The sequence below is a fragment of the Chiloscyllium plagiosum genome, chromosome 2 (genome assembly GCF_004010195.1).
Source record: "Chiloscyllium plagiosum isolate BGI_BamShark_2017 chromosome 2, ASM401019v2, whole genome shotgun sequence".
NCBI lineage: Eukaryota > Metazoa > Chordata > Chondrichthyes > Orectolobiformes > Hemiscylliidae > Chiloscyllium > Chiloscyllium plagiosum.
Window position 1 is genome coordinate 5,566,668 of NC_057711.1, and position 25,235 is coordinate 5,591,902.

Below are 25,235 nucleotides of genomic sequence, written 5' to 3' on the forward strand. Positions count from 1 at the left end.
AAGAATATCTTTCCCTCACCTCCTCTATCAGCGTTCCAAAAAGACCACTCCCTCCGCGACTCCCTTGTCAGGTCCAAACCCCCCACCAACCCAACATCCACTCCCGGCACCTTCCCCTGCAAACGCAAGAAATGCAAAACTTGCGCCCACACCTCCCCCCTTACTTCCCTCCAAGGCCCCAAAGATCCTTCCATATCCGCCACAAATTCACCTGCACCTCCACACACATCATTTACTGGATCCGCTGCACCCAATTTGGCCTCCTCTATATTGGGGAGACAGGCCGCCTACTTGCGGAATGTTTCAGAGAACACCTCTGGGACACCCAGACAAACCAACCCAACCACCCTGTGGCTCAACACTTCAACTCCCCCTCCCACTCCACCAAGTACATGCAGGTCCTTGGACTCCTCCATCGCCAGACCATAGCAACACGACGGCTGGAGGAAGAGCGCCTCATCTTCTGCCTAGGAACCCTCCAACTACAACTCAGACTTCTCCAGTTTCCTCATTTTCCCTTTCCCCACCTTGTCTCAGTCCCAACGCTCGAACTCAGCACCACCTTCCTAACCTGCAATCTTCTTCCTGACCTCTTCGCCCCCACTCCCACTCCGGCCTATCACCCTCACCTTAACCTCCTTCCACCTATCTCATTTCCAATGCCCCTCCCCTAAGTCCCTCCTCCCTACCTTTTATCTTTGCCTGCTTGGCACACTTTCCTCATTCCTGAAGAAGGGCTCATGCCCGAAATGTCGATTCTCCTGCTCCTTGGATGCTGCCTGACCTGCTGCGCTTTTCCAGCAACACATTTTCAGCTCCCAAAGATGAAAAACATGTTAGAATAGTTTAAGCAGGGAATTCTAGAGTCTAGGGTCTAGACATGTGGAGGTGGAGATTAGAGTCAAGATTAGAGTGGTGCTGGAAAAGCACAGCAGGTCAGTCAGCATCTGAGGAGCAAGAAAATTGACATTTTGGGCAAAAGACCTTCATCATTCCTGATGAAGGGCTTTTGCCCGAAACATTGATATTTCTGCTCGTCAGATGCTGCCTGACCTGCTGTACTTTTCCAGCACCACTCTAATCTTGACTCTAGACATGTGGCAGTATTTATGGTGAGAATGCAGTGTTAAATTTTAGAATCCAGCGATTCATCATCAGTTCTCCAGAGAATGAGCACTTTGGCCACTCCAGTCGCACATTTTCCCAAACCAGGCACCAGGAACTATAAATACTGTGGGGAAAAGTGGAAGATTACATCAAGAAAAGTCATTCCAAGCAATGGTAGACCAGGTGCCACAAATCACACTTGGCAAATCACTTCAAATGAAAATGGGTAAACCCTCATTTTGGTGCTCTTCCAATTTTAACACTTTGCACATCCATAGTTTCCATCACTCCAGCATAAGCAGCTGAACATTCAGCCTAAGCTTGGGAACTCATTCCCTGAAACCATCTTCCTTTAAGCTGCTCTTGAACCGACAGATCGGAACAAGCTGTCGGTCACCAGTCCTAAATACAAAGTGGATGGTTGGGTGTCAAACTTTGCTGGATAAGTGTTCCACTGAAGTGGTTTGGGATGGCTTGCTGTGTTAAAGGTGATATAGAAATGCTAGTTGTTGTAGCTAATGATGTTCTTGGCAAGAGTACTGTTAACATTGAGAACCTTCTACAGCAGGGTCACCGGACTCGAAACGTTAGCCCTGCTTTCTCCCCACAGATGCTGCCAGGTCTATCGAGTTTCTTCAGCAACTTCTGTTTTTGTATCAGATCATCAGCATCTGCAGCTCTTTGTTTTAGTTTGGGAAAGAAAAGAGAAGCTGTTTGCATTTCACCACAACTGGTGCACGTTGACAGTGAAATTCAAGGTTTTATCAATTTCCACATTAATTTTGGAATTACATTTGGAAGGTAGCTATCAAGTTTACTTGCTACTTATTTCAGAAATCAGGCATTTGTCACTAAGATAGACATTCAATTATTAGAAAATGACAGGTGAAAATGAAAGAGGTGCAAAAAGCCAAGATATTGTTCACAGAAAATGCAAGGCTTGGGGAGTGCACTCAACTCTGAAGGTCATTAAAGTAGATATTATGAAAGATTCAAGATACGATGGAATGTGTTAGTGGGGAGAAAGAATGGGCTCTGGGATACAGAGTGAATAGGAATTCGATCAAGTGATTCCATGGATTCTATGGAAAGTTTTATAGGAATCGGGGTAAATGTTCCCTGCACGCAGTTCTGGTTTCCCGACTATAGAAAGGAGATTGTGAAACTTGAAAGGACTCAGAAAAGATTTACAAGGATGCTGACGGGGTTGCAGGTTTGAGCTATAGGGAGAGGCTGAATAGTTTGGGATTTCTTCCCCTGGAGTTGACAGTGTGGCACTGGAAAAGCACAGCAGGTCAGGCAGTATCGGAGGAGCAGGGGAATTGACGTTCCGGGCAAAAGCCCTTCATCAGGAATCCTGACGAACAGCTTATGCCCGAAACGACGATTCTCCTGCACCTCGGATGCTGCCTGACCTGTTGTGCTTTTCCAGCGCCACACTCTCGATTCTAATCTCCAGCATCCGCAGTCCTCACTTTTGTCTATTTTCCCTGGAGGTCCGAGGCTGAGGCTGACCTTGTACAGGTTTATAAAATCATGAGGGGCATAGATAGGGTGAATAGACAAGGTCTCTTCCCCGGGGTAGAGGAGTCCAAAACTAGATGTCACAGGTTTAAGGTGAGAGGGGAAAGATTTAAAAGGGACCTAAGGTGCAATATTTTCACGCAGAGGGTGGTGCATGTATGGAATGAGCTGCCAGAGGAAGTGGTGAAGGCTGATACAATTACAATATTTAAAAGGCATCTGAATGGATATATGAATAGGAAGGGTTTAGAGGGATATGGGCCAAGTGCTGGCAAATGGGACTAGATTAATTTTGGATATCTGGTTGGCATGGACAAGTTGGACCGAAGGGTCTGTTCCTGTGCTGTACATCTCAATGACTCTATGACAGCACCATGTCAAAGTCAGAAGAAGACAGTTTTGGCTGTTGGATGCCAATCATCTCAGTCCCAATACATCAATGCAGGAGTTCCTCTGGGCACTGACCTGGAACCAAACATTTTTAGCTGCTTTATAAATGATTTTCCCTCCAGTACAAGGTCAGGAATGGGAGGGTTCACCAGTGGTTGAATTAAGTTCAACACCATTCACAACTCCTCAGGTACTGTACCAGTCTGTGTCTGCACCCAGTGAGATCTGGAGAACTTTTAACATTGGGTTCAAAAGTACCAGTAATAACTGAGCCACACAAATACCAAACAATGACTGTCTCAAGAAGAGAGAGTCTAACTATCTATCCTTCATGCTCAATGACTGAATACTGAACTATCCACATCCTTGAGCTTAGTGTTGACCAGAAATTTAGATAGACTAGCCACATAAGTATTATGGCAAAACATGTTTTATAGACTAGGAACTCTATGGTATGTAAGTCAACTGCGGACTACTCAAAGCTTTCCATCACCTTAACATCCTTCCATTACTGATGCACAAGAGCAGCAGTATATTCCAGACACAAGATGAATTGCAACAACTTGCTAAGGTTCCTTTGACCATACCTTCCTACAATGCCAACAAAAGCAAGGGCCATAGATGCATTGGAACATCACCTCCAGCAAGTCGTCTCGAAACCATACAACATCCTGACTTGGAACTGTAAAGTGATTCCTTCAAATTAATGGGGCCAAAGTCTTGGAATTCTCTCCTGAATGGTACTGTGCCATAATCTACAGCCGTTAAAGAAGGAGATCATCACTACGTCCTCCAGCGTAAACAGCGATGGCCAACAGATATGGGCATAGCCAGCAAAACCTACATCTGATGCAATGGAGCTCACTGAGTCCACCTCCTGCTTCCTGGATTACTGGATTACCAGTCCAATGGTCTAGCCAATGTACCAGTGCCTTCCTACATTTATTCTAATGGTTCAAAGAGAACCATTGAACAGGACACCAAGAAGATACAATTATCTTTATCAGAGGATAAGTTTTCGGGAAAAATATCTATTTGGATAGATTTCAATGATAATATTTCCCACTGCGCAAACCTCACTGGCACTGGTTACCTCACAGCTGGTTTGCATCATAACTCTGACTTCAAGTCTTGAATCTATGACTCTAAAGAAAAATCGATTCATCTCTCTTTGCATGTTTTCCATTGATCCTTAGTTTCAGCAGTTTTCTGGGGGGAGGGCATTCCAGATATTCACTTCCCTTTGAGTGCAGAAGTGTCCTTGAGTTCAGTGTAGTCTGTGCAGCCTCGTTCTAACTGAGGGCTATATGCACTTGTTCTGGAGTGCTTCACTAAAGGATTCACATGCTTTAATGAGCTTAATCAACTCAATTAGATCACCAGACAATCTTCCACACATAAAGGATGACAAAACTTGACCTTGTACTTCAACACTTTTAGATTTGTACCCATTCAAGTTTGATGACCTTAAATCATGTATGTGTCAAATCTGTTGAGATGGCTTCTCAGCAGATAATTTGTCTGGTTTTAATATCACACTTTCATAAGAAGGCAATTGCATCTGTCCACCATCGAATAAGGAGAGATAAATGAACACCTTCTGAATCTGAAGAGGGTGCTGATAGTTGATAAGACAGAGAGCAGAAACTCAATAAGCATATTCCAAGGCAATAGCTCATGAGAGAAAAAAAATGCTAGACAGATGAACCACAGATTAAAATAGTTTCCACTGCAAAAGTGTGACACCGTTAAGGGAGAATAGGTGCTCCTATCTTCCAAAGATCTGATTCTCGTGCCTCCTACTGGGAGCCCGTGTTAAGCGACGTCTCCACTGCGACCTTTCTCAGTAGTTCCATTGTAAGGAACACAACGCCCACTTTGTCATCAGGCAAGTGACAACTGCAGCCTTAGAAAACACCAATGTGAAGATTCTGAGCAACAATTTACATAGTAATTGTCTCCATGTGTCAGGGCCTTCAATTTACAATCCTGATTTCAGTCAGACACTATTCCCGTTCGAATGTAGTCTTGCCATTCTGGTCTGATAAAGCAGTGATAACCAGTAATTTTCTTGCAGCTTTTGACAGCTTTGCAAAATTAGCTGAGTGCGAGAGAGAGAGAGAGAGAGAGAAGTATAGACAGAAAGAGAGAAAGGACTTCTTCTGAGTTTCACAGTTGGAAGGTGATGAATTATTAGCCTGAATGCGGACTCCATGCTGAAGTCTGCAGCACAACATGAACATTATCATTTTATTGTTTCCAGCTGCAGTGCTCACAAATGAAACGAGATTTCGTTTATGAGCACATGTGCCACCTCTAAAAGATGCAAAGGTGACCGTCATCGCCAACACAGACAACTGGGAGGCAGACAGCACCAGACAGAACCTTTGCTTAGTGAGATAATCAATGCGATAAAGAGAAATGTAAAGCACAGTTGGCTGCAGTGAGGGCATTTCGTGCCCATTCCCAATCTTCTGCCACCATCTGCAGTGACTGCAGGAGAGAACGCCAAGCCCGAAGAGGAGCAATGTTTGACATTGAGTTGACCACCAAGCTAATTCCCCTAAAAGCAGGCTGCCACAGAAACAGAGGGAGAGGGAGAGAGAGACAGAGACAGAGAGAGAGAGAGAGAGAGAGATACTGTACATCTTTACATAGGACAAGGGATTGGTCTTGTTCCAGGCTCCAGTAGATTTGCAGTGCAACCAACTGGTCCAAGCCAGTGTCTATTTCCCATTCTAACTATCCTCCTGCATCTCACCCTGTCAGGATATTCCTCCAGTCCTTTATCCCCCATTTAACTATCTGGCTGCACATCAAATGCCATTCACTTCCATGTTCCACTTTTCAAAGATTCTCGGGCTGAAGCAGTTTGTCTTGAATTCTGAGTTGAATTTATTATTGATACGCTGCAGGCAAGGATGCCCTGAAGCATGGTATATTGGTGAACCCTAGCAGAGGATGAATGGGCACCGCATAACAGTCAACAGACAGGAGTGTTCCCTCCCAGTTAGGGAACACTTCAGCGGTCCAGGACATTTGACCTCAGGCCTTCGGGTGACCATCCTCCAAGGCGGACTTTGGGACAGGCAGCAGCGAAAAGTGGCCGAGCCTGGTGTTGTGTGATTTTTAACAGAATTTATTATTGACTGTGATATTAATGTCCCTAAACTTATCTCTGTGTAACTTAATATACTGTAAAATGTTTGCATTTTCTTCAATATTATGAAGATGTTTGATGAGTAGATATAGGGAGAAGATGTTTGTCACTTGTGTGGATTCCACAGAGATACTTTTACTTGATAGAATCAGCCTTTCGGCCCCATCGATCCATGCTGGTCTTGAAGCTCCACATGAGTCACTTCCAAATTTTTTCATCTCACCTGATCAGGATATCTTTTTATCCCTTCCTTCTCATTTTTATCGTTATTCCATTAATACGTATGTGCTCATTGCCTCAACAGTCCTGAGTTCAACACTTTAAACTACTCTCTGGAAAGAAAAACAGTCTCACCTGCATACCTCACTGAATATAATAGTAGAGGAGAAAGTGAGGACTGCGGATGCTGGAGATCAGAGTCGAGAGTGTGGTGCTGGAAGAGGACAGCAGGTCAGACAGCATCCGAGGAACAGGAGAATTGACGTTTCGGGCATAGGTGACCAATCATTCATCACACTGAAGTTCAATTTGTGACTTAAGCTAACTCCTCTTTGAAACTGCTCATGGATAGGATCAGTGACATCTGCTTATCGTCCTTACATCCTTAGTAATCCTGAATCTTCTCTGAAGGCAGTTGCCTGGAATGGAGCATTTTAGCCATGAGGCAAGACTGGATAAATTTGGGTTTTTTTTAGAGAATAGAAGGCTGATAGGAGACATGGAATGGGCATGAAAGAATAATGGATGGTTAAAATAAAGGAAAATCCTAAATTATTTTCGAAGTACATTAGGCATACAATGATAACTAAGGAAAGAGTAGTCTCTATTAAAGATTGGAGTGGTAATTTGTACATTAGGCGTACAATGATAACTAAGGAGAGAGTAGTCTCTCATAAAGATTGGAGTGGTAATTTGTGCACAGAGCCAGATGGTATAGAGCTAAATGAAACCTGTCAATGTTCACTAGGGAACAGGGCACTGGGGGTACAGGAATCACAGTGATGGACAGTGATCTACTTACAGAGAGGATTCTAATGGTCTGGGAAACTTTAAAGTCGATAAATCTCTCACAGTGAATTCAACGTACTCCAGGCTGTTGAATGATGCAAGGCAGGAAATAGCAGAGGAATTGGCAATAACTTTGAACTGCTCCCACAGGAGAAGTGTCAGAGGACTGGAGGACAGCCAACATGGTACCATTATTCAAGAAGGGAGCAAGAGATTAACCAGAAAAAGCCAGTTACTCTAAGTCTCAGTGATATTGAAATGATTGGAAGCGAGTTTGAGGGACAGAATTAATTTGCATTTGGAGAGGCAGGGATTAATCAAAAGCAATGGTATTGCTAAGGGGAGGTCATGTCTGACCAACGTGATTGAATTTTTCAAAGAGATGACTCGGCGTGTTGATGAGGGCAATGTGTTTGACGTAGCCTGCTTGGACCTCTGCAAGGCTTTGGTAAGGTCCTGCATAGGAGATTAATGGGGAAGGTAAGAGCCCATGGGATCCAAGGAAATTTGGCAAATTGGATCCACATTTGGCTGAGTGGCAGGAAGCAGGGGTGATGGTTGAGACGTGTTTTTCTGATGGGAAGTCTGTGTCCAGTGGGGTCCCAAAAGTATCAGTATAAGGACTTTTGATGTTTGTACTATATCTAGACCTGAATATAGGAGGATTGATCCATAAGTTTCAAAAATTAGTGGTAAATAATGAAGAGGACAGCCTTAGATTATGGGAGGATATAGATTGGTTGGTCAGGTGAACTGATCAGTTGCAAATGGAATTTATTTGGATAAGTGTGTGGTGATGTACTTGGGCAAGGCAAACAAGGCAAGGAAATAAATGATGAAGAGTAGAACCCAGGGAAGCATGGAGGGTCACAGGGATCATCATGTGTGCATGTATACCAGTCCCTTAAGGTATAACGATCCCTGATGAAGAGCTTACGCCCGAAACAGTGATTCTCCTGCTCCTCGGATGTTGCCTGACCTGCTGTGCTTTTCCAGCACCACACTCGCGACTCTGACCTCCAGTATCTGCAGTCCTCACTTTCTCTTACTTCATGGAACTTTGGTCAGGCCACACTTGGAATATTGTGTGCAGTTCTGGTCATCACATTACAAGAAGGATATGGATGCTTTGGAGAGGGTGCAGAAAATATTTACCAGGATGTTGCTTGGTGTGGGGGATTTTAGCTATGAAGAAAGGTTGGGTAGACTTGGGTTTTTTTTCACTGGAATGCAGGAGATTGATAGAAGTTTATATGACTATGAAAGACATGGACAGAGTGGAAAGTGTGAGGCTTTTTCCCAGGATGTAGGGGTCAATTACTCAGGGACACAGGTTCAAGGTGTGAGGGGGGAAGATTAAAAAAAAGTGTCATATTTTTCACACAAAGGGTAGTGAGTGCCTGGAACATGCTGCCAGAGGAAGTGGTGGAAGCAGACACAATATCAGCACTCAAGAAGCAATTGGATGAATACATGAATAGGAAGGGACTACAGGGATGTGGATCCTGTAAGTGAAGACAGTTTTAGTGTGAAAGGCAAAATCTGTTGGCACAGGCCTGAAGAAGGGCTTATGCCTGAAACGTCGATTCTCCTGTTCCCTGGATGCTGCCTGACCTGCTGCGCTGTTCCAGCAACACATTTTCAGCTCTGATCTCCAGCATCTGCAGATCTCACTTTCTCCTTTGTTCTTGTTAGCCAAGGCATAGAGTTTAAGAGCAGGTGGATTATGCTGGAACTGTCTATAATGTTGATTAGGCCATATCCAAGGCACTGTGCACAGTCCTGGAATCCATATAACAGGAGGAATGTGACAGCACTGGAGAGGGTGCAGAGGAGGTTTACCAGGATGTTCCCTGGGCTGGAGAGTTTCAGTAATGAAGAGAGATTGGACAGCCTGGGGCTATTTTCCTGAGAGCTGAGCAGATTGAGAGGGGACATGATTGAGATGTATAAAATTATAGGGGCATAGATAGGTTACATGGGAAAAACCTTTCCCCGGTGGAGTGATCAATAACTCATGAGACATAGACTTAAGATGAGGGACAGAAGGTTTCGTGGAAATATGAGGAAAATGTTTTCACCAGAGGGTGGTGACAGACTGGAGCTCACTGCTTGCAAGGATGGTAAAAGCAGAAACACTCGAACATTGAAGAAGTATTTGGATGTGCTCTTGGGATGCCAAGGCATTCAAGGCTATGGACCAAGTGCTGGAAAGTGGGCGGGGGGAGGGGGGGTGTTAGAATCATTAGGTGATTGATTCTGACTGGTAGAGACTCGATGGGCTGAAGGGCCTTTTTCCCTGAGCTAGAGATCTCTATGACTGCAAAATGCTGAAGGTGGAGCAAACTCACTGCGAGCTCTGGGACTCACACCAGCTGAATTGAACCAGGAGACATCTCAGGGCTCTTCACTTGCTCTCAAAGAGCAAAGATCAAAGATCAGTACAGCACCGCAACAGGCCATTCAGCCCACCAAGCCTGCGCTGACATATGGCGCTTTTCTAAACCAATAGCCGTTTGCCTCTGCATGGTTCATATCCCTCTATTCCCTGGCAATGCATGTATCTATCAAGATGCCTCTTAAACATAGTGTCTGCTTCCGCCACCTATTCTGGCGGTGCATTCTCGGCAATTACCACTTTCTGTGTTAAAAAAAACTTGCTTTTCACATCTCCTTTACATTTCCCACTTTTATCTTAAACCTATGTTCCCTAGTTCCTGACATATCTGCCCTGGGAAATAGACTGTCTATCCATTCTATCCATGCCTCTCACAGTTTCGTAAACTTCTATCAGGTGGTTCCTCCGCCTCTGACTAACAATCTCTCCACCTAGCTAGTGCATTCCAAACTAGGCAATAAACCTTTTCGGTACCCTCTCCAAAGCCTCCAGATCCTTCTGGTAGTTTGGAGACCAGAACTGTGCACAATAATTCAAATTGTAGCTCAAGTGCGAAACAGCTGAAACATGACTTGTCGATTTTTAAACCCTATGCCGATGAAGGCAAACATGCCTTCGTGATCACCTTAAACATTTGTGGTGTCACTTTCAGGGAACTGTGGATCTGTACACCTAGATCCCTCTGTATGTCAATGCTTCTAATGGTTCTGCCATTTACTGCTTATTCCTTCCTGCATTAGACCTTCCAAAATGCATCACCTCGCATTTGTCCAAATTAAATTCCATGTGTCATTTCTCCATCCAAGTCTTCAGCCTATTATACTCTCTGGCAATCCTTCTCAATGTCCACAGCTCCCCTAATCTTTTGTCATCCACAAACTTACTAATCTGACCACCTATCATTCTCCTCCAAATCATGTATGTTACAAACAACAGGCAGGTGGGAGGGGATGTGGGTTCCCAGCACTGATCCCTACAGAACACGACTGAACACAGACCTCCAGTCAGAAAAATACCCTTCCACTGCTACTCTCCATCTTCTATGACCAGACCAGCTCTGTATCCATCTTAGCAACTCACCACAGATCTCATGTGACTTCACTTGCTGAATCAGCCTGCCATGAGGGACCCTGTCGAAGGCCTTGCTGAAGTCCACATAGACATCATCCACGGCCCTGGCCCCATCAATCATTTTTGTCAATTCCTCAAAAATCTCCATCAAGTTTGTAAGAAACGACCTCCCTTGCACAAATCTACGACGCCTGTTGCGAATATGTCCAAAAATGTTCCAAATGTGAGTAAATCCGGTTCCTAAGAATCTTCCCCAATAGTTTTCCCACCACTGATGTCAGGCTCACCAGCCTGCAATTTCCCAGATTATCCCTGCTGCCCTTCTTAAACAAAGGGACAACACTGGCTATTCTCCAGTCCTCTGCAGCCTCTCCTGTGACGAAACAGGATACAAAGGTTTCGTACAAAACCCGAGTAATTTCCTCCTTCACCTCTCTCAATTTTCTGGGATAAATCCCACCAATTCCTGGGATCCTGTCATTTCAAAACACGCAACACCACCTCCTTGTTTATATCAACATGCCCTAGAATATCAATATAGATGTTTGTTGTTTATTTCACAGAATGAGAGAGAGAGTCAAAGTCCCAGATCCATAGGGATCTACAGCACAGAACAAATGCCTTTTAGCTCATTGAGTCTGTGCAGGTGAGAAACAACTCCTAAATATTCTAAACCTTTTTTTTCAGCCCATTTGCCAAGTGCAGGAAAATGGGGTGAGCATGGATGGACAATTTGGTTGGCATGGATCAGTTTGGGCCAAACGGCCTGTCTCCATGCTGGAGGGGGTCTATGACTTTGCCCATAGCTTTGTGTGCCTTGACATTGCAAGTGCACATCTAAATACTTCGTAACTGTTATGTCTCTACTGCCCTGACAGGCAATGAGTTCCAGATTCCCATCACGTTCTGGGTGAAAAAGGTTTTTTTTTGCATCCCACCTGACCTTAAATCTGTGCCCTGTGGTCATTAATATCTCTACCAAGGGAGAAAGTTTCTTCCTACCCTGTCTATACCCCTCATAAATGTATGCATCTCAATCATGTCCCCCCTCAATCTCCTTTGCTCTAAGAAAAACAATCCCAGTCTTCCCAATCTATCTTCATAACTGAAACCGTCCAGCCCAGGGAACATCCTGGTAAATCTCCTGTTTCATCTTGGTAAATCACCTCTGTGGAGGTGAGTGAGCAGGCAGCTCAGAGGGGATGTAGGGTTAGCGGAGTTAGGGCTTCTGGTAGGTTGGGCTGAGTGGGGAAGAATGTTGCAGGCATTGGTGACTGTAGCAAAGCATGATGCTTAATGGGAGGTAGGTGCACCTCAGTGAGTGTGAGGTATCAGTGAGAAAATGGTGGCACTTCCACTGATGGTAGACAAAAGGAGATTGACCTCTTTCCAACAATGATGGGCATTCCTCCAGACAACTCTGAGACTGAGTCAACTTGGGTGGCACCTTGGGACCAGGCTGGCATATTCTAGCTTTGTGGGCTGTGCTGCCTGCACTGGGAGGGGGAGGACGTCCTGCCTATGTACCACCCCATCCTGCAGGAGATCAAGGACTGTGCCCGCAAAGGGAGACACTGACCTTCCCCTCCTGCCTGCCATCTCTGGGGCAACTGTGGACAGCTGTACAGGGCAGCTGTGCTTTGCCAGGCTTTCAATGAGCCTTTTAAGATTGTGCCCACACCAGGGATGCTGGTGAATTCCAGAATATCTGCTGAGTGCAGAGTTCCTCCAGAGATAGAGCACATTAACATAATCTGACATGTGGAAGGCCATAGGAGCGGGGTAGGTAATTTATGAGGTGAGATTGGTAAGATTGGGCAAGAAAACTGACTGGACATCTCGACAAGGATCACTCCACAGAACACATTGCAACTCACACTTGGCCAAGTACACCCAAGGTTAAGCTCAAGGAATCTGATTAGTTCTTGAATCTCAAATTCATCTCTCTGGAGAGAAAGATGTGCATCTGAAATGTTCCTGGCTTGCTGGTAGCACACTGCCCGTCAAATTTGACTTAGAAATCAACTGAGGTGACTCCTGCAATTTCTTTGCCTTTTGTTTTCTGAATGATATTGGAAAGGAATGCTTTTTAGTTTACCTCAGGTAAGACTGAAGTTAAATGTAAGCTTAAAATTGCAGGAGATCTCAGACCTGTGTTATGCTCCTCTTGCTCCATGTGGGAGCTCAGAGACACAGCTGATGTCCCTGACTCCTTCACATGCAGGAAGTGTGACCAGTTGCAGCTGGTTAGACTGCATGACAGCTCTGGAGCTGCGGAGGACTCACTTTGGAGCGTACGCGATGCTGAGGGGGTTTTGGATAGCACGTTTAGTGAATTGGTCACACCGTAGATTAAGATTACCAAGGGAGAAAGGCAATGGGTGACCAAAAAGGCAGAGAAAGAGCAGAAAGGCAGTGCAGGTGTCCCCTGCGGTCATTTCCCTCCAAAACAGGTATACCATTGTGGATACATTTGGGGGGACTGGCTCACCAGGGGAAGGTAGCAGTAGCCAGGTTCATGGCACTGCGGCTGGCTCTGCTGTACAGAAGGGCAGGAAAAAGAGTGGAAGGACTATAGTTGTAGGGATTCAATTGTAATGGAAGCAGATAGGTGGTTCTGTGGTCAAAAACAAGACTCCTGAATGGTATGTTGCCTCCCAGGTGCACGAGTCAGGGATGTCTCAGATTGGCTGCAGAACATTCTCAAGAGGTAGGGTGAACAGCCAGTTGTCATGGTGCATATAGGCACAAACAATAAAGATAAAACAATGGGATGAGGTCCTACAAGCAGAATTTAGGGAGTTGGAGCCAAGTTAAAAAGTATGACCAGTGCCACGCGCTATTCAGAATAGGAGTGATAGAGTGGAAGGTAAAAGGGGTTGAGGAGATGCATTACAGGTCAGAGAAGATATCACAGCTGTGCTGAAGGAGGGCATGATGGAAGACTCGAGCAGTGAGGCAATATGGGCAGAGCTCAGAAATAGGAAGGGTGCAGTAACAATGTTAGGGCTGTACTACAGGCCTCCCAACAGCAAACATGAGATAGAGGTGCAAATATGTACAGATTATAGAAAGATGTAGGAGCCAGAAGATGGCGGTGATAGGAGATTTTAATTTTACCAATATTGACTGGGATTTACTTCGTATTAAAGGTCTAGATGGAGCAGAATTCTTAAGGAGCATCCAGAAGGGTTTTCTAGAGCAGTTTGTAAATCGTCCAACTCGGGAAGGGGCCATACTGGACCTGGTGTTGGGGAATGAGCCCGACCAGGTGGTTGATGTTTCAGTAGGGGATTACTTTGGGAATAGTGATCATAATTCCATAAGTTTTAGAATACTCATGGACAATGACGAAAATAATCCTAAAGGAAGAGTGCTAATTTGGGGGAAGGCCAATTGTATCAAAATTTGGCAGGAGCTGGGAAATGTAGATTGGGGGCAGCTGTTTGGAGGGAAATCCACATTCGATATGTGGGAGGCTTTTAAAGAGAGGTTGATTCGAGTTCAGGAGATGCATGTTCCTGTGAAAATGAGGGATCAAAATGGCAAGGTTAGGGAACCATGGCTGACAGGTGAAATTGTGAGACTGGCTAAGAGGAAAAAGGATGGGTGCATAAGGTCTAGGCAACTGAAGACAGACAAAGCTTTGGAAGAATATCGGGAATGTATGACTAATCTGAAATGAGGAATTAAGAGGGCTAAAAGCGGTCATGAGATACTTTAGTAAACAGGAAAATCCCAAAGCCTTTTTTTCATATGTAAGGAGCAAGAGGGTAACTAGAGAAAGGGTTGGCCCACTCAAGGACAAAGGAGGGAAGTTATGCATGGAGTCAGGAAAAATGGGTGAGATTCTTAATGAGTACTTTGTATAGTATTCACTGAGAAGAGGGACATGACAGATGTTGAGGTTACAGATAGATCTTTGAGCACTCTAGGTCAAGTTTGGAATGGAGGGAGGAAGTTTTGGGTATTCTAAAAGGCATTAAGGTAGACAAGTCCCCAGGTCTGGATGGGATCTATCCCAAGTTAAGGAGGGAAGCGAGAGAGGAAATAGTTGGGGCTTTAACAGATATCTTTGCAGTGTCTTTGAACATGGATGAAGTCCCGGAGGACTGGAGAATTGCTCATGGTGTCCCATTGTATAAGAAGGGTAGCAGGGATACTCCAGGTAATTACAGACCAGTGAGCCTCATGTCAGTGGTAGGGAAGCTACTGGAGAAGATACTGAGGGATAAGATCTATTCCCATTTGGAAGGAAATGGGTTTGTCAGTAATGGGCAGCATGGTTTGTGTGGGGAATGTTATGTCTTACAGATCTAATAGAATTCTTTGAGGAGGTGACAAAGTTGATTGATGGGGGAAGGGCTGTAGATGACATATACATGGAATTTAGTCAGGCGTTTGATAAGGTTCCCCACGGTTGGCCGATGGAGAAGGTGAAGTGGCATATGGTCCAGGGTGTACTAGTTAGATGGAGAGAGAACGGCTGGGCAGCAGGAGATAAAGAGTAGTAGTGGAAGGGAGTTTCTCAGAATGGAGGCCTATAACCAGTGGTGATCCACAGGGAATCGTGCTGGGACCACTGTTGTTTGTGATATATATATATATATAAATGATTTGGAGTTGCCTGATTAGCAGGTTTGCAGATGACACCAAGATTGGTGGAATAGCAGACAGTGAAGGGAACTGTCAGAGAATACAGCAGAATATGGATAGATTGGAGAGATGGTCAGAGAACTTTTGGAATATTGTGTGCAAATCTGGTCTCCTTCCTATCGGAAGGATATTGTGAAACTTGAAAGGGTTCAGAAAAGATTTACAAGGATGTTGCCAGGGTTGGAGGATTTGACCTATAGGGAGAGGCTGAACAGGCTGGGGCTGTTTTCCCTGGAGCGTCAGAGGCTGAGGGGTGACTTATAGAGGTTTATAAAATCGTGAGGGGCATGGATAGGATAAATAGACATAGTCTTTTCCCTGGGATCGGGGAGTCGAGAACTCGAGGGCGTAGGTTTAGGGTGAGAGGGGAAAGATATAAAAGAGACCTAAAGGGCAATTCTTTCATGCAGAGGGTGGTATGGAATGAGCTGCCAGAGGAAGTGATGGAGGCTGGTACAATTGTAGCATTTAAGAGGCATCTGGATGGGTATATGAATAGGAAGAGTTTGGAGTGATATGGGCTGGGTGCCGGCAGGTGGGACTAGATTGGTTTGGAATAGCTGGTCGGCATGGACGAGTTGGACCGAAGGGTCTGTTTCCATGCTGTACATCTCTGTGACTCTAAATGGCAAATGGAATTCAATCCGGGCAAATGCGAGGTGATGCATTTTGGAAGTTCCAATTCAAGAGCAAACTATACGGTAAATGGAAAAGTCCTGGGGAAAATTGATGTACAGAGAGATCTGGGGGATTCAGGTCCATTGTTCCCTAAAGCTGGTAATGCAGGTCAGTAAAGTGGTCAAGAAGGCATACGGCATACTTTCCTTCATTGGATGGGGTATTGAGTACAAGAGTTGCCAGGTCATGTTACAGTTGTATAGGACTTTGGTTCGGCTGCATTTGGAACATTGTGTAAAGTTCTGATCACCACATTTCAAAAAGGATGTGGATGCTTTGGAGAGTTTGTGGAGGAGGTTCACCAGGATGTTGCTGATATGGAGGGTGCTAGCTATGAAGAGAAATTGAATAGATTCGGATTATTTTCATTAGAAAGACAGAGGTTGAGGGGGGACCTGAGTGAGGTCTACAAAATCATAAGAGGTATAGACAGGGTGGATAGCAAGAAGCTTTTTTCTGAGAGTCAGGGACTCAATTACTAGGGATCATGAGTTCAAAGCGAGAGGGGAAAGATTTAGGGGAGATATATGTGAAAAGTTCTTTACACAGAGGGTGGTGGGGGCCTAGAACGCTATGCCAGTGGAACGATAGCATCATTTAAGATATATCTAGACAGATACATGAATGGGCAGGGAGCAGAGGGATACAGATCCTTAGAAAATGGCAACAGGTTCAGATAGAGGATTTGGATCAGTGCAGGCTTGGAGGGCGGAAAGGCCTGTTCCTGCACTGTAAGGTTCTTTTGTTCTTTATTTTAGAAATCACACAGTAAGTATCCAGGCCATTGAAGCACCTCATAGAGTCATACAGCGCAGAGAAGGCTCTTCGGCCCATCTAAACTACCATTAAAGGTGCGCTAATCCCAATTTCCTGCAATCGTCCCATATTGTTGAAAGTTATAATATTTGAAGTGCGTACCAAAATAATTTTTAAATATTCTAAGAAGTCCAGCCTCTATCACCTTCCCAGGCAGTGGATTCCAGATTCCCACCACCCACTGAGTGAAAAGGTTTTCTCCCAAATTCCCATTCCAACCCTTACCCGAAAATCATGCCCTCTTGTGTTTCACCTCTCAACCAGGTAGAATGGCAGCCATCTATTCACCCTGTCCATACCCCCCCATAATCTTACACATGCTGTGAAACTTGAAAGGATTCAGAAAAGATTTATAATGTTACTGTCTGGGTTGGAGGATTTGAGCCATAGGGAGAGGCTGAACAGGCTGGGGCTGTTTTCCCTGCAGCATTGGAGGCTGAGGGGTGACCTTATAGAGGTTTATTCAATCATGAGGGGTATGGATAGGGTGAATAACCAAGGTCTTTTTCCCAGGGAAGTGGAATCCAAAACTACAGGGCATAGGTTTAGGGTGAGAGGGGAAAGATCTAAAAGGGGCAACCTTTTCATGCAGAGGATGGTACTTGTATGGAATGAGCTGCCAGAGGAAGTATGGCTGGTACAATCACAGCATTTAAAAGGCATCTGGATAAGTATATGAATAGGTAGGATTTAGAGGGATATGGACCAAATGATGGCAAATGGGATTAGACTAATTTACTCGGCAAGGACAAGTTGGATTGAAGGGTCTGTTTTCAAGCTGTCCAGTTCTATGACTCTGTGACTTTATGTGCAGTTGGCTCCATTAAATTGCCGTGTCCAGGATGTGCAGCTGAGGTGGACTAGTCATGGCAAATTCAGGGTTATGGGGAAAGGGTCTGGGTGAGTCGCTCTCCGGCGGGTTTATGCAGACTCAATGGGCCTAATGGTCTCTTTCGCCCTGTGGGGATTCTATGATTTTATGCCCCACCTCACTCTTTGCTGCTCAAAACAAAACAATCCAAGCCTATTTAGTCTCGCCTGATAGCTCAATTGCTTCATCCCAGGCAACATCCTAGTGAACCTCGTCTATACCCCCTCTCATGCTCTCACATCCTTCCTGTACTGAGGTGACTGGAACTGCACACAATACTCCAGTTGTGTCCTGACCAGCACTGCATACAATTCCAACATTACCTCTTTGCCCTGACACTCTATACCATGACTGATGAAAGCAAGTGTTCGATATATCTCTTAACTGCCCTATTCATGTGCTTTGTTGACTTCAGGAATCTGTGAATAATTACTCCAAGATCCTTCTATTCCTCTGAGCTACCCTGTGTCCTGCCATTTATTAAATACTCCCATATCTTGTTTCTTCTTCATAAGTGCATCATCTTGCACTTATCAGGGTTGAATACCATCTGCTACTGGTCTGCCCATTTGACCAACCCATCTGTATCTTCCTGAAACTTACAACCACCTTCTTCACTATTGATCAACTTTCCAATCTTAGTATCATTTGCAAACTTGCTTCACATTCCCTAACATTTTCATCTATATCATTTAAGTATATATCGAACAATGAAGATCTCAGTACTCATCCCTGTGGGCACACTGCTGGACACCAGCCTCCAGTCACTTGAACAGCCTTCCACTTTGTTTCCTGCTACTAAGCCAGTTGCTGATCCATCTCACCAAGTTTCACTGAATTCTATGTGTTTTAACCTTCTCAATCAGTCTCCCATGTGGCATCTTGTCAAAAGCTTTAGTAAATTCCATATAAACTACATCAACTGAACTTCCCTCATCCACACACTTGATCACACTCTTGAAAAATTCTAACAAATGTGTCAGGCATGACCTCCCTCTGACAAAGTCAAGCTGACTACCACTAATTAACCCATGCCTTTCCAAGTGAATATTAATTCTCTCCTTCAGAATTTTTCCCCAATAGTTTCCCAACCGCTGACATTGAGAGTCACCCGCCTGTAATTTCCTGGTTCATCTCGACCATCCTTAAAAAGTGGAACCACATTAGCCATCCTCCAGCCCTCTGGCACTTACCCTGTGGCCAGAGGGGAATTAAAGATTTGTGTCAGAGCCCCTGCAATTTCCTGCCTCCCCTCCCACAGCAGCCTGGGATGCAATTTCATCCAGGCCAGGGGATTTGTCCATTTTTAATCCTGACAGATAATAACTCCCCATTTCCTATGTCAAACTGTGCAAGTTCCACACAGTCCCTTTTCCTGAATTCCATTCCTACATTCTCCTTTTCCATTTAAAACTCTTCCATTACCTTGTGGCTTCACAGTTTGCACCTTGATCTGCAATGGGCTGTACTCTTTCCCTGGTTAACCTGTTCCCTTTAATGTATTTTTAAATTACCTTAGGATTCTCCCTAATCTCATTTGCAAGTCCTTTCTCATGCCCCCTTTTTGCTCTACTAATTTCTTTCTTAAGCTCCATCTTGCACTTTCTGTATTCCTCTCAGACTGCAGCTGAATTTCTCCCTTTGGGCTTGCTCACAGCTTTTCTCTTCTTCCTCATCCAGTCCTGAATTATCCTAGACGTCCAGGGTTCTCTGAACTTACTGCTGCCCTGAAAGGTACATGTTGGACCAATACTGTCCCCAGCTCATTTTGAATGTCCCCCACTGCTCTGATGTAGACTTACCTGCAAGGAGCTGTTTCCATTCAACTGCGGCCAGATTCTGTTTTATATTAACAAAATCTGCCTCCCCCCAAACTCAAGCCATCTTTTGCGGCCAGACTTTTCCTTAACCATTACAAATTTGAACCATATCATCATGTGGTTACATGTTCCCTCACTGCCACTTCGACCACTTGTCCATCTTCTTTTCCCAGAACGAGATCCCACACTGTGCTGTCGCTTGTTGGGCCTTCTATATATTGATACAAAACACTCCCCTAGATACATTTCAAGAAATCCTTCCCTTCTAAACCCTTAACACTATGACTCTCCCAATTTATGTTCGCAAAGTTGAATTCCTCTGGTATAATTACATGATTAATACTCTTACACAGCTCTATGAACTACATATTTGCTCCTCTACCTCCCATTGACTCTTTGGGAGCCTATAGTTCACTCCCAGTAAAGTGGCTGCCCCTTAACATTCCTAAGTTCTATCCACAAAGCTTTGTTTGAGGGTCCATCCAAAGTAGCATCTCTCCTTATTGCAGTAATTGACTCCTTAAGTAATAGTGCTACACCATCACCCCTTTCATACCCTCCTCTGTCTAGCCTAAAGATCCGATGCCCTGGAATGCTGAGTTGCCAGTCCTGCCATTCCCTCAACCCTGTTTCTGTCATGGCAGCAATATCACACTTCCACAATTCACGTCTTTAACTCATCAATCTTACCTATTATACTCCTCTCATTAAAGACCAGCCAGCCTCGCCTTACTCTCCTGACACTGAACATGGCTGAAGCATCTCTGACCTGCTTCCTTTGCTGTAGCATGACGTGCCTCTGTGTCATTGATGTTCTGTGTCACTCTCCCCTCCCAGACTAGGTCAAACTCCTCTCAACAGCATGAGCAAACCTATCCCGAAGGATGTTGATCCCAATGTGGTTTAGACCATCCTGTTTGTACACACCCCAACTTCCCCAAAAACTGTACCAATGATCCAGGAATCTAAAACCCTTCCTCTTGCACCAACTCGTGAGCCATGTCTTCATCTCTTCTATTTTCCTATTTCTAAACTGGCCACTATGTGGCAGTGGGACTAATCCTGAGAACACAACATTGAGGTCCTGCCTTTTAATCTACCGCTTAGCTCCCTGAATTCTTGATGTAAGACCTCATTTCTCACTTTGCCCATATCACTGGTACCAACGTAAACCATGACTTCAAACTCATCACCCTCCCCTTTCAGGATGCCCTCGGATGTTTCCTTCAATGCACTTACTTTGGATGTCGGATGTCAGGCAGTGAGCGGTCCAGGGCAATGCTGTTGCTCACATAAATGTTGAAACCGTTTTCCCTGTACGCTGAGTCAGACTGATCCTCCTCCGTCAGTGGGTAAGGCTTCCCATGTTCACCCTTTCCTGCAACAAAGATGGAGATCACCAGTCTGTGCTTGACAAATTGCTCCCTGACTGAGATTCTGCTTTTCAAGCAACCTGTATGGAACAGTGAGCTGGGGAAGGTAACAAATGCCGCACTGGCTAGTGACAGGATCCCCTTGATTTTCTGTGGATGCTGCTGTCTGAATAGACCTTGAAGGGCAGAATCAGTCCTCTGATAGGCAGCAGTGGCAGTACCTTGCACTGATACGGCAAATGACGATATTGTAAAACATCCCAAGGCTAACCAAAGGAGGACCATGGAATTCTCTGCCACAGAAAGTGGTGGGCAAGCAAGAAGCTGGAAGAACACAGCAAGCTAAGTAGCTTCAGGAGGTGGAGAAATCAACATTTCGGGTATAGTCCTCCTTGAAGGGTTGTACCTGAAACACTGACTTCACCACCTCCTGATGCTGACTGGCTTGTTGTGTTCTTCCAGCCTCCTGCTTGTCTACCTTGGAATCCAGCATCTGCAGTTTTTTAATCTCTAACAGAAGGCAGATGAGCCCAACACATTGAATGTTTTCAAGAAGGAGTAAGACATCATTCTTTGGGCTGAAGGAAACAAAAGGTCTCGGGAGAAGGCATGGACACTATGCTGAGGTGGATGATCACCCATGATCATGTTGAATGGGGTAGCAGGATGAAAGGCCTGCAATTGCTCCTATTATCAATGTTTATATCTTTGGAATTCTTGACCCCAGGTGACTGTGGAGGGTCAGTCCTGTCAAGACAGAGATTGATAGATTTCTAGATATTAAACACATCAAGGAATATCGGAATAGTGCTGGAAAGTGGTATTAAATTAGATGATGGGAGGGATTGAGCAGTTGAGGTCTATATTCACTAAAGTTCAGCAGAATGAGAAGAGATAGATTCTCAACCACTAAGGAAATCAAAGGTTATGGGAAAAGGGCAGGAAAATGGGGAATGTCAGATCAGCTACAAACCTATTGCATAGCAGAGCAGGTTTAAGAGGCCGAATGGCCTACTCCTGTTCCTATATTTATATAGGAATACCAGAGTAGGCCATAGGAACAGGCAGCACGGTGGCTCTGTGGTTAGCACTGCTGCCTCATAGCACCAGGGACCCAGGTTCGATTCTAGCCTTGGGTGCTTTTGTGTGTGGAGTTTGCACGTTCTCCCCGTATCTGTGTGGGTTTCCTCCCACAGTCCAAAGACGTGCAGGTCAGGTGAATTGGCCATGCTAAATTGCTCATAGTGTTAGGTGCATTAGTCAGAGGGAAAATGGGTCTGGGTGGGTTACTCTTCAAAGGGTCAGTGTGGACTTGTGGGGCCAAAGGGCCTGTTTCTACACTATAAGGAATCTAATCTTATAGTCTATTTATAGCTTATTTATTAAATGCAAAAATGGATTGGCAAAGTAGATGTAGAGAGGATGTTTCCCTCTGTGGAACAATCTGGAATAAGAGGTCATGGCTTCAGGTAAGATCGAGATGAGGAGAAATTACTTCTTTCAAAGGGTCATGAATCTATGGAATTCATTTCTCCAGAGAGTGGTAGATGCCAGGATACTGGATAAATTCAGGGAAGGGATAGAAGGATTTCTAATCAGTAATGAGTTAGGGGGTTGTGGAGAATGGGGAGGAAAGTGGAGTTGAGGCTGAGAGGAGATCTGTCATGATCGTAATAAATGGTGGATCAGGCTCAAGGGGCTGAGCGGCCTACTCTTGCTCCTCGTTCTTATGTTCTCATGGAGGCAACCTTTTCCAACATCTTAAATACTTAAATGAAAAACTAGATCCAGCAGCTGGGTCATCATTATGACGGAGTTAAAAAGTGTGGTGCTGGAGAAACACAGCAGTCAGGCAGCATCCGAGGAGCAGGAGAGTCGACGTTTCGGGCATAAGCCCTTTATCAGGAATGCCCGAAACGTCAACTCTCCTGCTCCTCTGATGCTGCCAGACCTGCTGTGCTTTTCCAGTGCCACACTTTTCGACTCTGACTGTCCAACATTTGCAGTCCTCAATTTCCTTCATCATTGTAAGGGAGTATGGGGTGGGCTGGGATGCCCCTCCACAGACTGATCTATCGTTGCATGTGGAGCCTGGAAGTTGCAGAGGCCTTTCAAGCCTTTTTGGAGTGTGAGCTCCATGGTGAGAGACCTGGAGGTTGTTCCTCGGCAGTTGGCCCAGTCCCAGAGGCCTCAGGTGGTATCCAGGGATGTGCAGGCTCGGTGAGTTAGCCGTGGTAAATGTGGGGTTATGGGAATAGGGTGGGATGCTGTTTGGAGGGTCGGTGCAGACTCGATGGGCTGAATGACCTCTTTATGTTTCTAATATGTCAACTAGGAAATTCTATTCTGTCTCCAACAACATGCACCGAGTGGTCTTTAACCCATCCTATTGGCTACCTGGCGCTAACAGTGGGTAAATAACTCTTCTGCTCACCCTTCATCCACACCCTTATTCCAATTCCAGGAAACTAGCTCAATGACGGGGGGGGGGGAATGGCTATTGATGGTGTGTGGTACAAAGTCAGCAAAAAGGGTGAGGGGTGTAAATTTTCCCACCTGTTTGCCTCATGCTTGACCTCCTCTGTGGCTAAATGGGTCCAATTTAACTGTATTCATGCCTTCACTGGATGTCACTGACCATCTATCTCTCCATGCCCTTAAAAAGGTGATGGTGAGCTGCCTTCTTGAACTGCTGCACTCCTTGTGGGGTTGGGACACCTGTGCTGTGAGCAGGAAGGGAATTCCAGGTTCTCAACTTGTGGACAGTGTAGGAATGGCGGTACATGTACTGCATGGTTAGTGAGGAGCACAGTCAGTATAGGATTGCAGCAGAGTAAGACAAAGTCTGAGTGAGTCACTGAAGGACTGCTCTTGAAAATTTGGTTCAAAGTCGAAACTGAAAACAAAAAGGAGCAGGGGTGCTTTAACTAAGGTCCATTGCAGGAAAGAAATTCTCCAGAACGAGAGGCAAGTGGAAGTAGATGAAAGGTGGCGATCGAAAGTTCTATCTGTAGTGAGAGAAATGTCATAAATCTCTGAGCAATGTGTATGCAGGGAAGAAGGTGATCAGTGACTGGTGAAGATTTCCAATTACAGTCCTTAAAATTAACATCTTCAGTTTATGAATACAAAGCATAGATAGAGGATTAGCTAACGAACAGAAGACAGCGTGTTGGGATAAGAGGGCACTTTCAGGATGACGGTTGAGAGTATGGTGCTGGAAAAGCACAGCAGGTCAGGCAGCATCTGAGGAGCAGAAAATCAACGTTTCGGGCATAAGCCCTTCAGGAAGGTTGATTCTCCTGCTCCTCGGAGGCTGTCTGACCTGCTGTGCTTTTCCAGCACCACACTCTCGACCCTGATCTCCAGCATCTGCAGACCTCACTTTCTCTTATTTTCAGGCTGACAGCCTGTAATGAGTTCAGTGCCACAGGGATGAGTGCTGGGGCCACAATTATTTACAATATACACTAACGACTTGGATGAGGGAAGTGAATGGACTGTAGCCACATTTGTCAATGACACAAAAATAGGTGGGAAGGCAAGTGGTGAGACTGACATAATGAGTCTGCAGAGGGACACACAGAGGTTAAGCGATGGGTAAAAACTTGACACACAGAGTACAATATGAGATGATGCACTTTTGCAGGAAGAACAGAGGTGCTGAATACCAATTAAATGGAGATTAATGAATTAAAATCAGTCATAATGTGATTGAATGATGGAGTAGAATCATTGGCTGATTGGCCTACTTCTACTACTACATCCTCTGCTCTTTCTCTTTTGTTCCCTCCTTTTTTTCTTTTCTTCCCCCTTTCGTCTTTCTTTTTTTATAAATCTCCCCCACGGCACCATTGTATCCAAAAGGGGTCCCATCTTATGCTCTTATAGTCTTAATTGGGATTGAAGGATCTGCAGTCAACAGTCCTGATTAAAAATTGTAACTGTGTACTATGATAAAAAGACTCTCTGCTCTTTGGCTAAGGACAAACAATCATTTGAGATCATGAAGGTTCTTGATAGAATTGTCCTTACAGATAAGGATTGCTAATTGAAGCCAACTCCCATCACTTCCTGTCCCAAATCTTAGAGCCTTTCTCCTACCTCAACTACTTTTGCTAATAGCAAAGAAAGAGGTTTTGTTTTGGTTCTATTTTAATGTCCTCAGCATTTCTTGCCTGTTATTTGAAGTAAATACATTCGAAAAACTTGGAACACCAAGGGAATTGGAAATCTGATTTCACACTGCCCGGCATTAAGCTAAACTTATACAAAGATAAACATCTCTCCCGTACGTCTGTGTTGAAAAAGATGACAAAGCTTCAGCCTCAGCTTTAAATCTGAGTTCTGATCTCCTGTCACG

At 44.8% G+C, this 25,235-nt stretch overlaps 1 protein-coding gene across 6 annotated transcripts in view; it reads right to left on the reverse strand.

The window, feature by feature from the left end:
- Positions 1 to 25,235, reverse strand: part of LOC122556549 (polypeptide N-acetylgalactosaminyltransferase-like 6) — a 533,679-nt gene that overhangs the window by 12,589 nt on the left and 495,855 nt on the right. For all 6 annotated transcript variants that reach the window (XM_043703364.1, XM_043703374.1, XM_043703355.1 and 3 more), the window contains exon 4: positions 20,739 to 20,877. In XM_043703364.1, the coding sequence (XP_043559299.1) occupies positions 20,739 to 20,877 (139 nt within the window). The remainder of the gene's footprint in view (positions 1 to 20,738; positions 20,878 to 25,235) is intronic.